Source organism: Toxorhynchites rutilus, chromosome 3 (genome assembly GCF_029784135.1).
Source record: "Toxorhynchites rutilus septentrionalis strain SRP chromosome 3, ASM2978413v1, whole genome shotgun sequence".
NCBI lineage: Eukaryota > Metazoa > Arthropoda > Insecta > Diptera > Culicidae > Toxorhynchites > Toxorhynchites rutilus.
In genome coordinates, this window is record NC_073746.1 from 140,378,457 (window position 1) to 140,393,553 (window position 15,097).

Sequence of the window (15,097 nt, forward strand, 5' to 3'; positions counted from 1 at the left end):
CTACATAAAGCTTAGAACATTGGCTATCCCACCATAGATTGGGAGGCCTTCGGGAAATGGTGGAACCTGGGATGGGTTTCGTTTGAGCGCGAACCGCGCTGTCATAGATCAAACGAGAAAGGAAGTTATACTCCTCCAATGGAGGTAAACCATCTCTGGAATTGATGGCTAGAGCAATCGCGTCCGCATATTTTTTCCAGTCAATGTGTCTTGTGAGGTCATATGCCATGTTTATAGATTCAGAAGAATTCGACCCAATGGTGATGGAAATTTTGATTGGCAAGTGATCACTACCGTTGGGGTTCTGGATTACATTCCACTTGCAATCTAACGATAGTGAATTCGAGCAAAGCGAGAGGTCAAGAGCACTTGGGTTAGCAGGAGGTTTAGGTACACGTGTTGTTTCCCCAGTGTTCAAAACGGTCATATTGAAGCTGTTACAAAGGTCATATATCAACAATGAACGATTGTCGTCGTACTGTTCCCCCCAGGCAGTTCCGTGAGAGTTGAAGTCTCCCAAGATCAATCGTGGCTCAGGAAGGAGTGAGCACATGTCATCAAGTTGTTTGCGGCTAACCGCAGCTCTCGGAGGCCAATACAAGCTGACAATACAGAGGTCTTTGCCTCTGATGTTTGCATGACAAGCAACAGCTTCGATCCCTCCAATAGGTGGAAGGTCAATTCTAAAAAATGAGTGGCACTTATTGATCCCCAAAAGCACCCCTCCGTATCTATCATCACGGTCCAAGCGTATAATATTAAAATCGTGGAAAGAGATATCATCTCGCGAAGAAAGCCAAGTTTCGGACAGAGCAAAAACATCACAATTGTAGTTATGAATTAAAATTTTGAATGTATCCAATTTAGGGATAAGACTACGACAATTCCACTGTAAAACAGTGATATCTCCGACCTCTCTATTTGAATTAGACATCAAGAGAGATAATCATTGCAAGGAGGGGCCATGCTTGCATCAATTGTTGCAAAATTGTCTTTAATACTGGAAGCATTGAGATGACAAGGGTTATGATGGAGTCGGAAACATTATAACACTTGAAGATTTGGTCCAAAAGGTCAGACAACTTTATAAATCCCGATTGGGAAGTTGAACTGGACGGAATAACAGGGACAGTTGGGGTTTTTGATGTCCCCTCGAGTGCTGGGCCATTCGAAGGTGAATTATTCCCACGGAAACCAGGAGGAACCTGATTTTGCTTGTCCGCTGCACTCGATTTTTCAGGCATGCTAACAGGGGGTATCACCGGAGGGGCTTGTCCTTGAACTTTGGGAGTGGTCACATTTTTGCGCCGGGGATTCCCTTGGAAAATGAACGGTGTGCCCCCGTTAGCTGTGTCCGCTTCTATTTCGTCAACGGGCAACGTGGCGAAGACATTTTGTGTGTTGATTGGTTGTTGTTGTTGGGCCAGTGGAGAAGCGCCCTTTAAAATATCCGCAAAAGTGCGTTTCGAGCGTTCCTTCAAAGAGCGCTTCTGTTTCTCCCAGCGACTCTTGTAATTTTCACAAACTGAGAGCTCGTGTGGGGATCCCCCGCAATATGGACATTTATGCTCAGTCGCACTGCAGGATTTCCCCTCATGTTGCTCTCATGGCACAATAATCCGAAGTGTGACCAACTGACTTGCATTTGTTGCAAGTCATGGGCTTTGGCACGAAGAGTCGCACAGGTAGTTTCAATTTGTCCACCATAACGTAGTCAGGGAGGGCGGCACCAGCAAAGGTGACTTGAAACGAGTCGGATGGCGTAAATTTAGTTTGGTCCCCATCATGGGAAAGTTTCCCGAGTTGGCGACAGTCCAAGATTTTCACTTCCATTGAGGGGAGCTTCTTGAACTTGCCTTTTCCTTCTGCTTTTATTTGTTCGCTCGTCAGACCCGTTTCAGTTATCACCCCCTCAATTTCTACGTTATGGGAGGGTATAAATGTTCGATATTCGAGAGTGAAATGTTGATCAGCAACAATCTCGTTTGCGTGTTTCCGTTCATTCACGACAACTCGCAATTTGTTCGGTCTAACCCTGCGAATTTCAGATACAGAAGTGTATCTGGCCAGATCTTTCATGATTTGAATCACGTTAAGGTTTTTTCCTTTCGGTTTTGGCCGGAGGAAAACAACCCAAGGGCCAGTTCCAGGTGCATCTTCTGGATAAACTCTGACACGTGGAGCGGAGACAACAGAGGGGGAAGACGAGGACGAGGACGAGGACGAGGACGAGGATGAGGATGAGGACGAGGACGAGGATTGGGTTGGATCGTAAGCATCAGAAGGGGGAAGCGAAATCGATGATGGGAGAGGGTGAGTGGAAGTAACAGTGGGTTGAGAAGGGAGGCTTGCAATTTTCTTAGAGGGGGCTTGGTAGGATGAGCGGATTCGTCCCCAGAAGAATTATCTTCCTTATGAGGGACTCGTTTATGTTTTTTCCCAGATCTTGTATGAGATTCATTATCGGAGATCTCCATCTCTGGAGATCCTCCACTATTCTCCATTTTACAAAAATTTCTGTCTTATTTCTAAATTATTATTGATTTTAACAATAATCTTAAAAAAAAATAGCAAAAAAAAATTATGATAATAATATCAAACAATGAACAAATGAATTGAATAATAATATTAATAATAAATATGTGTACCTTAATATATAAGTTGTTCCAATAATGCGCTCTACTGCCCTAATCAGAGAGAGACAGAGGCTACGCGCTACGGAGACAACACAATAGCGCAAGAATAGCTTACGCAGCCACGTGATGATGAATCCCGTTTGCGACAGTTACGCGATGGCGATCCCGTTATGCCGAATCAGTTCAACAGCCGCAATCCGGCTCGCTGCAAGAGCGCTGCTTCCTTTGTTCCTTCGTTCCACTTCACAAAAGGTCAGGACGAAAGCGGACAGCAATGACCTTCACTCGTACACGATTCACTCGTACCAATAGCACAATAGCAAAAGTGGCAACGCACAATACCGACACTGAACTTTACTCGTCAAGAGTTGGATAGCGAATGGAAGATACTTATTGTCAATCATTTTGATCGTGTAAGGTGCCCATAAGTGTCACTACCTGAGCATTTGTATAGAAAATGGAACAAAGGAATATCATATTTTGACCAAACATTGTTTTTAATGGGAAAACTCTTGGTTTTTCCCACACAGAATGACGCTCGGGACTAGCAAATCATTCTCGTTGTGCAATTTTCGGTGGTTCGAGCTTTAAATGGTCAATAACGACGCTGGCCACGTCCTTACAGACACCAGAGGAAGGGAGGGAATGTTAGTATGATAATCGCCGCCCGAAGGCCAGAAGGGTCGCCTCTATAGCGTGGTTCCCTAGCTATTATCATGGAAAGGATAGTTGTTAGTGGGGAAAGGTAAGAATCAGGATTCACTGCGGTAAGTGATGTGATTAATGTCAATGTCAAAGCCATATGATTTGGGATTTTAAACGTAAGATTTCAATTTTTATGATTAGTACTTATTTTGATTTTTCTGACACATCTTGTGCTTCTCTTTCTCATATTCTTTCCGGGAAAGCTGCCAGTCCTTTCTCCAGAGAAACACATTCCCTCTAACAGGTTACATCATGCACTCAACACAAATACATTCGTATACATGTATATAATGTGGAAGAAGAAACCGAAATAAATTTCGCTCGGGGACACATTATTACACTACATTAACTATTACTTTATGATAGACTACAATAGGTCTGGGAAAAAATAAACCGACGATATGATTTAATCCACGACGTGCGAAAACTCACTCATCTATCGTATGTTCACACGACAGTGAAAGTTGTCCCTGGGTAAAAAAAACCCAGGCACCACTGGAATAAACTGAACCGGCGATACAATTCATAACCCGTCACACGTAAAATTCTTTGACCTATTCTGTATTGCAACACACGGCCGAAGGTATCCTTAGGCAACTTTAGCGGAAGCAAAAATGCCAACGAATCGATTAATCCGCCATTAAAATTTTTGGATATTTCCTACGCTCTATTCAGTCTCGTGATCATCTTCCAACGAGAAAGTAACACTTTTTAACACAATCGCTAGCCATTCTCATTAAAACTAAACAAATATGTTCTGGCAACATTGCTTACACCACAAGCTACTGAATTTTTAGCTGTCACAGCCGAAGAATCATGCTTCATTCTCACTATGTATCTTCCTCTCACTTCATACAGCAAACACACAAACATCACAACTTCTTTTTTCTGGCGATTTGCATATGAACGCAGCCATTTTCTTTTAATTACTACTGCTATTGAATTTGAAGATGCGGACTCGATTAGGTGCAAAAACCTAGTTTCTTGCAAAAACACATACAAGATATGTCATGATGGAACGAGAAACAAGTCGTTATACGAAAGCAATCAAAAAAACATACAAGCAAACTCCACTCAATTCCAATGACTGAGGCAATAAGCACACTTAACCATGCGATTAACGCATTTTAGACCGAAACAACAATTAAAACACCGACATTATAGAAGAAAAAAAAACGGAGCGCAAACGAGCAAGTCTGATCCGCGCCATCACTCAACTCAGATCTACCACAGGTTTTCCAAATGATTTGCTGTCTAAAAATTTCAGATACTTCTACTTCTTCTTCTAGTGATTCCTGATTATAAATGTTTCAGTTCTTGAAATCCACAGATGCACCTCGCTCTGGAAGGCCAAAAGAGGCTACGAATCCAGAAATCGTATAACAAGAACATCGACTCGTTTTGAACGATCGTAAAGTGAAGTAACGCGAGTTAGCTGAGGCCGTAGGCATTTCAAAAGAACAAGTGGAATACATTTTGCACGACATTGCGATGGGTGCCGCGTTTGCTGAACGTCGATCAAAAACAGCGACGCGTTGATGATTCAACAGCCGGTTTGGCGCTGTTGAAGCGTAATCGAGTGAACTTCTTTGGGGCTGTCCACATACCACGTGGACAGAAAAAGCACGATTTTAGACACCCCCCCTCCCTCTCCGTGGACAAGCGTGGACATTTACTAAACCCCTCCCCTCTTGTCCTCGTGGACATTTTTCCATTTCCTTTTTCGGATCAATAAAATATTTGCATTGCGCCTATATTTAATGTTTATTTTATATTACCGAAACTGTAACGTTAATCCCTCTTTATCCTGATCGTAACATTAATTCAAACTATCGGCTTTGTGAAAAAAAGCGAACTGGCTTTATTAGAAGTCGTGTTTTTTATGTCCTTTGATCTCTTCTTCTTCTTCTTTTTGACTTTAAGAGGCTTTAAACTTCACAGTTCATTCACCTTTAATTCTTTCAGTTTTTCACTAATATTAACCAAGAATTATTTCATATCGCCCTTCGGTTTCTTATGAATTTCATTTATGTTGTCTTGATTTTTCCTTTGTTGAATTCTGCATCAAAACATCACTTATAGGTTTCGAACAGATTTTTTTTAGATTTGGCACATGGTATCATTATATATCTTATAACAAATAACAAGGAATGATTAAAATACGATATTTGACCAGGTTTTTGGAGAATCAAAAACCATTCTAGTAAAAAAGATAGCAGTTTGCTGGCAAAGAATGAATCGTAAAGCGGTATGAGAATATGAATTTATTATTTCAAGTATCAGCATGAGTTCATTTGCATATACAGTAGAACCTCGATTATCGCGGTGCGGGTTATCCGCGAAATGGAGTACCATAGCAATTATATAGGCCTTCCCGAAATTCGTCAGTGAGAGGTAGGATTTTGCTCTTTTGTTCTTTTTGGTTTACTGGTGTACATGACCATACAGATAAATAGTTAAATCATTTCTGTATTGATGGTAGTCTTCATGATTTCATGTTTCATGCTAAAAGAAAGGTTTTCGTGTTTGCACCTCATTTTTAGTCCATTAATGCGTTATAGCACGTCACGAATCTGCCATGCACGTACGCAATGAAAAGCCGTACTATCCTGAGTCGGCTGAACTTATCAACAGCCCAAAACTTCACGATATTTTTAGTCCTGTTACAATTTGAAGAAGGTCTAACCATCGATAGGGAACCAGGAAAGCGAAGCAAAGGCAACTGATCCCAAAACTCACACGAAAGTGGTTGCTCTTTTCAAATGGACCCCGAATTTGTCATCGACAGGACTAAAAAATGGCATGATCTTCGCAATCCTAAATTCAAAAAACAAATGAAGGGGTGGGTTGAGAAATGTCGAGACACGAGTTGTATCGAACCGTAATGCGAAATAAAATCTAGAAACAAAGGAACGCTCAAGGATGCTCTACAAGAATTTTGAGATGATTTACGATTGCGTCGTAATAGATGATGGTACTGAAAAGCCGTTATTTCCGAAAAAAAACTATTGGACAAACGATTTAATACCTCTGCAAAGTGCCCAGGAAAACACAAAATAAAAAAATGGTCAAATTCCACAAAAGGCTGCATACTAAGAAATGAACCTTTCGTAACTCCTGCAACAACCAACCAGGATTCTTTTTCAACAGGAGTTCCTTCAGAAGATGTTGTCTTTTTCTGGCGTGCGATTATATGCTTTTTTATCCGTATTGGAAAACTGTCACTATTAAGATATGACCAAACGTTAATGAAGTACAACGACAATGGCGTCACTTTGGTTCCCAAGAAATGATATCCGGGCCAAGCTAAGGCTGATTGAGGATTACTGGTCGATTGTCAAGGGCAAACTAGAGGTAAACTGTGGAACTATAAGCATTGTGAAGGGGAGAAATTCGATCAATTACAGATTGAAGCAGTGTCCACTTACAATTCGTACGTGTTTTTTTAAGCAATACGTTCAGTGATCGCTACAAGAATTTTTCCATAGCGATTTGATCATAAAGTAGACTTCTTCCGGTACACAGAGTTTCACTGCTTTTCGTGCTGCGAGTCAAAAAATATTCTAGATGGAAGACGAGAGAACAAAATTAATCGTTCCCAATTACATTGAAAGTTCAACTTGATAAGGTGAGCCAATCGTACGCAGTTGAATACTACCAGAACTAACGTGTGTGATGTGCTCAGACATTTCCTTATTCAATGATGGATTCCGCACAGATTCCTAGCCAAGAAATCTTACCTAGGAGGTGTTCCTGACAGATTTTAATTCACATTCATGGATAAATTTGCTCGTGAGTTCGTGATTTGGCAAGGTATTTGCCCGATGGAGCGAAAAACAATATATGAAGATGATCCTCGAGATATCGGTGATTTTTTTGTGAGTTACTCTCAAAGTATACATCACAGTGAAGAAATTCAATAATATGAGAAAAAGATGGATGTTCCAGAGTGCAGCTCAACCCTTCTATTAAAAATTACGAAGTTCTAAGGGTGGGAAGTTATAAAAAAATATTGAAAATGCAGAACAAATTTCAGGCTTCATTTATACTATACTTCTTAAGCGTGTCCACGTGGACATTATCCATAACCCCTACCCCCCATACCGTGGACAAACGTGGACATTCTCGTACCCCCTACCCCCCTAAAGTTGTCCACGTGGTATGTGGACAGCCCCTTTCGACGTTTTGCGACAATGGATGAAACGTGGATCCATTACCACACTTCTGAGTCCAATAGGCAGTCTGCAGAGTGACTGAAAAGCATACTTCGAAGACTTAGACGTTTCGTACTAAAGAAAGGGAATCGAAATGTTGGAAACTCGCTTTGCCAACTGTATTGCCCTCAAAGGAAACTATGTTGAGGAATAAATACAGCTTTGGTGTTTTTAATGGTGGTTTTAACGTAGTGTATCTATTCTATTTTCCAGACATGTTTTAGGGCTACACTTGGCGAGTTTGACATTACTATTATACCATAAACAAATAGAACCCAAAAAGACGCGACTCACCCAATCAAACTTGAGCGTTTTACAACCTATGCTCACGTTATTTTCGTCACAAAGCTCGTCTTCCTACAATAATCTCAGTTTTTGAGGTAAGAACGGTTTCTGCAACTGGAGATACACAAGTGCCACAACACAAAAAAAAACGCGTCGCTTACAGTAACGCGACGACGATGATCCTGTTTGTTTGGATACCGCTGAAAAAAAAAACCCTGTCTGGAGCCAGCCCAATCATGACTGGCGGGTCTCCCTAGGGGGAGGCCAAGCTCCAATCTGTGGTCTTGGCCCTCCCAGCTGAAGTGATGGTGGAAGCGCGCCGATGTGTGCCTGCCAAAAATACTTGTGATTTTTTTTGTCGATCAAAGATGAAAAAAATGTTAGAGAAGAAGAGTGTCTCACGATGACTCGAGTAAGACAATATTCGCTCGCTCGCTCGACTGAAGGATGCGAGGGACGCAAATATGATTAACATTGCTGCAATAAATCAAAACTGTCAAAATAAAACACAACTTCCTTTCAGCAAGGCTTCGATAATCGATGAATGTTTCCGAGTCTGGCGAGTATTTCGCTTTCGATGTGATTCCTGGCGTCAAATAGATTGCGTGGAAAATGATGGTGGTAAAAAGCAAAAAATGTCGTCGGAAAGTTGGACGTGGTGATGTATGACGAATATGGGAAAATAGTTGACATTAGTGTTGACAATGAAACTGATAACTTTATTTTCGTAACGGAGCTTTCGTTCTAATTTATTTTTGCATCACAGCAACTCTCAATAAATTTTAATGATGTTAGATCAAATCAAGTGAATGCGTTAATGTTGAGCACTTACTTTTATTTCACCCTGATAAGAAATGGTGGAGCCGTCTGGCAGGGTGGCGAATACAATTTCCGTTTTGGCCTTTTTCAGTGAGCCACCGATTATGGGCGCTACAGAAGATGGTTCCAGTTGCAGGATCTCATAAGTTTTTGCGTTGTCATCAAATTCGTTTACTCGCGCGATGGCTATTCTGGTTCGCACCAACCTGGTGCTCATTTTCATTGATGGAGCCAATGAGGACCTCGGGGTCGAGTATCCTAGGGGGGATTGGCTACTCTCCGGTTTTCCCCTGGAAAGATTATATTTTTCTGCAAGTATTATGCTGTTTGTTTGATTCTTTTTCAGTTTCTCTAGAGCTATGAAAGAAAACACGTTCAAGCACATCAAAACAATAAAGTTGGCGAATGGAATACTTTTGCCGCGTTCGCTTGAAAGTGAATTGGTTCGGGTGCTCTGTTCGAAGGATGAAGGAAGTTTAGCCGTATGATATGATTTTGATGACGCTTTGGAAGACGATTTAGATATTATGCTTCTGTAACGAAAGGAGAACATCTTGAACTTAAGCTATTCTAGGATGATGCTGGCTGAAGATTTTTATACGTTTCTGACGATTTTTACTAGATTTATTTTATGAACCTCAATATTTACTATCACAGTATCAACTCACCGCCTCTTACCGATTTTGTTATCTTCCTGTGAGAAACTTTCCAGTTTTTCCTGCTTCACAACAGCGGTAGCGGATGGAAATGGATCATGGTTTGAAATATCATCCGATTTTCTCGCCGTTTCGTTTTCCCGTTGTTCGCTGTTCAAACTAGGCGTACCTTTATCAATGCTCTCATCGGAACATGATTTGTACAATTGTACATCACTAATCGGTCTACTTGGAACCGAACCATGCTCTCGCTGGTCTATTGTGGCTTTCCAACCAAAGAAATACCCCAAGCACTCGATCCCGTACAGAACGCTTTCATCCAAGGTAGGGCCAAAAAAGCAGCGTCTCAAATCTGTCAGACTTATGCTATCCTGCGAGAGAAAAACAAGAGGAAATCTGTTCTCCGATGTTGATTTTGAATTAACTTCTCGCCGTATATTACCATCGCAAGCGTTCCAAATTTTGGCCGTCCGAATTGGGGCGAATTCAAATATGCCGAGCGATTGGAAGTGACAGATAAAAACACTGGCGACTGCTATGATTTAGCTTGAAGGTCGCACATTGGAGTATGGGGAGAATAAAATTTAACGGGAAAAACTGCAAATCGCACGGAAGTAATCCGGTCTCGCGGAGAGGGAAAATAAAACTAAAGCGGAAATCCGAAAGCTTGCCAAACAGCCATTCGCAAAGCAAAGACAAAATGGTCCGGGAATCTGGAGAGTGGACTTGTCAATAGTTGTGATTTCAAGGACCACCGTAACGGCAGCAGCAGCAGCAGCAGCAGCGCGTTATGAGTTAAGAACTTCAATAATGAATGATTAGCTTTGATGGCGTGCCAAACTCAATTGAATTGAATTACATCTGCCAGAGCGGTGGGATAATATTGGTAAAGGATTAAGTGTTCCTCTGGTCGCTGGCGGGTGCTGTGGAAGGACTAAGATCGAATTTAGTTATTGAGGTCGGTTTGTTTTGGGTCAAACTGGACGAACGGAAACTCTTTGCGTCAGACAAATAAAATGCTTAGATGAAAATAAATTAGGATCCAAATGTTTTTCTTGAAATGAACGATTAATATAACCTTTACATCAATGTATGTCTTCACGTAATACAGGTCGGACTCGATTATCCGGAGTATTGATTTTTTTTCACTCCGTATAATCGAATCCTCCGGATAAACGAATCACAAAAAAACGAATTTTTAGTCGGTAAACGTAATATAATTATGATTTGCACTTATTTATTAAACAGTTCTAGCTCGACCCTTTTGTATGTTTGTGACTTTGTAACTTTGTCTGTAGCGCTGTACCACATTAATAACAATTATCCCCCTTCTTGTTGATCGATTGATTTGAAATTTGGAACACATCTTTATCTCTGGTGTCATTATGAAACTGCGTATTGCAAGATCTTGAAAATCCAAGATGGCGACCGCAACTAAATGGCGGATTATGTATATATTTTCTAAAAATCCCATCAATATGGGTTTTCTCAAAACTCCATCAGTATGGGTATTAAATGAAAGGGCTTTACTAGTAGAGCACAGTTATTTATGAAAAATGCAAATCCAAAATGGCTGCCACCACAAAATGGCGCCATATATATATTTTTTTCGAAACTTCATCAATATGGGTATCAAAGAAAGTGCTCGACAAGTAGATTATAGCGGATCATGAAAAAATCAAATCCAGGATAGCCGCTGTCCCCAAATAACTAATTACTTTTCAAATGGTTTCATTCAGCTTGACCTGTTTGTACGTATGTTTGAATGTTTGAAGGGTTGTCCCATTTCTTCTTCTTCTTCTTCAATGGCACTAACGTTCCTAGAGGAACTTCGCCGTCTCAACGTAGTATTACTTGCGTCATTTTTATTAGTACTTAGTTGAGATTTCTATGCCAAATAACACACCTTGCAATGCATTCTGAGTGGCAAGCTCTAGAATACGCGTGATCACAGTGCAAGTCGGAGGAAATTTCTTTGACGAAATATTCCCCCGACCAGAACGGGAATCGAACCCGAACACCCGGCATGCTAGTTATGACGCTAACCACTCGGCCACGGGAGCACATATGGTTGTCCCACATTAATAGGAAATTGACCCCGTTCCTGTTGACTGATTGATCTGAAATTTGGGATACACCTTTAACTTTAACTCACCTCTACTGTCATGATAAACTGCGTATTCCATGATCTTGGAACATTCAATTTGGCCGCCGCTAAAAAATGGTTGAATGGCTTGACTTGAAGAACACGAAACATAATAACAACATAAATTCAAAAAGGTCGCCGTCACTAAATGGTCGACTATGTATTTTTATAGAATATTATATTTTGTATAGAATACAGTACACCATGAAAATTTTCTGAAGAAAATTAGGTAAGAAATAAACGTTGGATTTCCATTATCCACAGTTAGTTGCTTCATCATATATCCCACGATTTTATTTTAGTCTCATCATTGCCCTAGATCAAGGAAGGAACGGATATGATAAGTGCTACTTGCCTAATTATTTTCTAACTTTTAGTACATTAAACCGTTTAACTTAAAGGTTTTTTTACTTATTTTATTTTCTAGTTTTTAGTGAATCATTAGTATACTTCTCTACAATAAAACCATTCAACTTCTTTTTTTAATTTTTATTTCTTAGCTAACTTTCTTCGGAATATTTTGATGATGGACTGTATTCTATTAGTCAAATCATTTCATTTGATACCAAAATTGAGAGGATTGCAAAAAAAAATACATTGTCGACAATTTTTTGGCGGCAATCTTTTTGAATTTATGTTGTTTATAATGCAGTGTATTCTCCAAGTCAAGTCATTTTTTAGCGGTGTCCAAATTGAATTTTTGAAGATCATAGAATACGCAGTTTCATAATGACACTAGAACTAAAGGTATGTTCCAAATTTCAAATCAGTCAGTGATCAGGAAGGGGGTCAAATTTCAATTAATGTGGGACAACCTACAAACACTCAAACATACAAACAAACAGGGCAAGATGAATGAAACCATTGAACAAGTAATTGTTTATTCGGGAACTGCGGCCATCTTGAATTTGGATTTTTCATAAATAACTGTGTTCTACAAGGAACTTTAAAAAAATATATATGGCACCATTTTAAGGTGGCGGCCATTTTGGATTTGCATTATTCATAAATATCTGTATTCTACTAGACAATCCCTTTCAATTGATATCCATATTGATGGGGTTCTGAGAAAATATGTAATCCGCCATTTTGTAGTGGCCGTCATCTTGGATTTGCACTTTTCATAAATAACTGAGCTCTGCTAGCCAAGCCCTTTAATTTGTACCCGTATTGATTATTATACAAATCATTCAAAAATTTCAAAATCAAAAAAATTTATATCTAAAGATAAGAAAAATCAAAAATAAAATACTCCAGATAATCGAGTCTAAAATTCCGGATAATCGAATCCCGGATAATCGAGTCCAACCTGTACCAAACATCGAAAACTGACACACTTTTGAGGAATTCTCATCGGTCCAGTTATGATAAATATGACAATAATCAGTGAAGTTCTAGTATTTCTGATCTTTATATCGTCTTAACCGTATTCAGGATTCGGTGCTATAACTGCTTTTTTTTATAATGTAGGTATATTTTTATTGCTTCGTTTACTAGGTTTAGAATCCTTAGGATTTTCAGCTGTGATAGATTTGAGCTTAATCGTAAACATGTTTTTGGTTGATACGCGCTTGGAAAAATTTTGCACACTCACGTGGTCAGAAGGAATGATCGCCAAGACTATCAAATTTTCAAATTAGACTGTGAATACCGTGATCTGACATTGCCGGAAAACATGGAAATTGAATCGCGCAAAGCAAAACAAACGCAGAAGTGAAATACATGACCGGAAACTACGAGCGCAGACCGTCGGGGTAGTCCAAAATAATCCTGGGATCTCCGGACGCGGTTTGGCGAAAATCGTTCGCTTCCGCGCACAGTACAGTTTAGCCAATCTGCATACGAGAAGAATTTTCGTCGAACCATGTCGGCAAACATTCCAACAGAACGTTGAAACAGAATCTGGTTGTCAATAAGCAGTGTAAAGAAACCGTATGACCAATCTCTAATTAAGTATAACGGTTAATATTGGGTTGGGGAAAAAGAAATGTCGTATATTGTCAATATATGGCAACACTTAAACATATCTTGTGTTGTACTTATCGCATCGGGTCATACTATACGGCTATTTAAAGACGACAATCTGTGCTACAAGTGTCGTTTTGACAGTGTTGTGATTGTCCTTTTCAGTTTCAAGTTATAGCGCGTCAAAGATGGAATCCACCAAGCAAGAAATTCGCCTTATTTTTCGTTTTTACTACCTGCGAGGTAAAACTGCAACGAAGGCGGCCGAAAAAAATCGTGTAGTTTATGGACCCGATACTGTAACGATTCGCACAGCACAGCGTTGGTTTGATCGATTTCGTTCTGGTGTAGTGGCTGTCGAAGATAAACCCCGTACTGGTAGGCCAATCGTCGTGGAAACCGATAAAATCGTTGAAATCATCCAAGTAGACCGGCATGTGAGCACTCGCTCGATTGGCCAGGAACTGGGTACACCTAAAACCATTTGGAACCATTTGCAGAAGACTGGATTCCAAAAAAACTGGATGTATGGGTGCCACACGAGTTGACGCAAAAAAATCTTCTAGACCGAATCAACGCCTGCGATGAACTGCTGAAACGGAACGAACTCGACCCATTTTTGAAGAATATGGTGACTGGTGATGAAAAGTGGATCACGTACGACAACCTAAAGCGAAAAAAGTCGTGGTGGAAGCGCGGTGAGCCGGCCCAAACCATCGCCAATCCCGGATAGACGGCCAGGAAGATTTTGCTGTGTGTTTGGTGGGATTGGAAGGGAATCATCCACTATGAGCTGCTCAGCTATGTCCAGACCCTCAACTCGGTTCTCTACTGTGAGCAGCTTGGCCGTTTGAAGCAGGCGATTGACCAGAAGCGGCCAGAAAAGATCAATAGGAATGATGTTGTTTTCCACCAGGACAACGCTCGGCCTCACACCTCTTTGATGATCCGCCAGAAGCTACGGGAGCTCGGATGGGATGTCCTATTGCACCCACCGTATAGTCCGGACCTGGCTCCAAGTGATTATCATCTCTTCCGGTCCATGCAAAACGCTCTTGGTGATACTAAGTTGGGTTCAAAAGAGGCTTGCGAAAACTGGCTGTCTGATTTTTTTTGCAAATATGAAGGGGGTGGGGCGGTGTTTATAAGGGGGGATAATGATGTTGCCTTCTAAATGGCAACAAGTTTGCGAACAAAACGGCGCATATTTGACTTAAATTGGATAATTTTAAGTATGTTAAATAAAGCGTCAAATTTCGATCTGAAATATGACATTTCTTTTTCCGCAACCCTATATTTGTTTCCGCAGATACATTCGCTCTCAAGGTGATGATTTGGCAAGGTAATTGTGGAAAGAGAACAAAGGTTTTTATAACTGGGGCAACTATGAATGGACACCTTCACAAGGGACAGTGTCTTCGAAGATAATTTTGCTGTTCATTCGATCACATGAAGGCCCCGTGAAGTTCTGGCTCGACTTTGCCAGCTGCCACTGTAGCCGGAAAATCGTCGTATGGTATAAAAAGAATAATGCTTATTTTGTTTGCTGGACAATTTGAAGGGTTCACCCAAATCGGACATCGCTAGTTGTGATCGTGCATTTTTCTATATGCCGGCGGAAATACGAGAAATATTGTTGTCGCATAACATAAAAAGCTCTCATCACCAGGG

General features: G+C 40.5%; 1 protein-coding gene across 1 annotated transcript; it reads right to left on the reverse strand.

Moving 5' to 3' along the window:
* Positions 1-8,578: 8,578 nt before the first annotated feature.
* On the reverse strand, positions 8,579-9,868 carry LOC129775268 (uncharacterized). Its single transcript, XM_055779779.1, has 4 exons — positions 9,758-9,868; positions 9,328-9,686; positions 9,074-9,192; positions 8,579-9,016 (listed from the first exon to the last, which is right to left on the reverse strand). Exons 1-4 carry the CDS (start codon positions 9,758-9,760, stop codon positions 8,655-8,657), a joined length of 843 nt encoding a protein of 280 aa, XP_055635754.1. The 5' UTR covers positions 9,761-9,868; the 3' UTR covers positions 8,579-8,654.
* Positions 9,869-15,097: the final 5,229 nt, after the last annotated feature.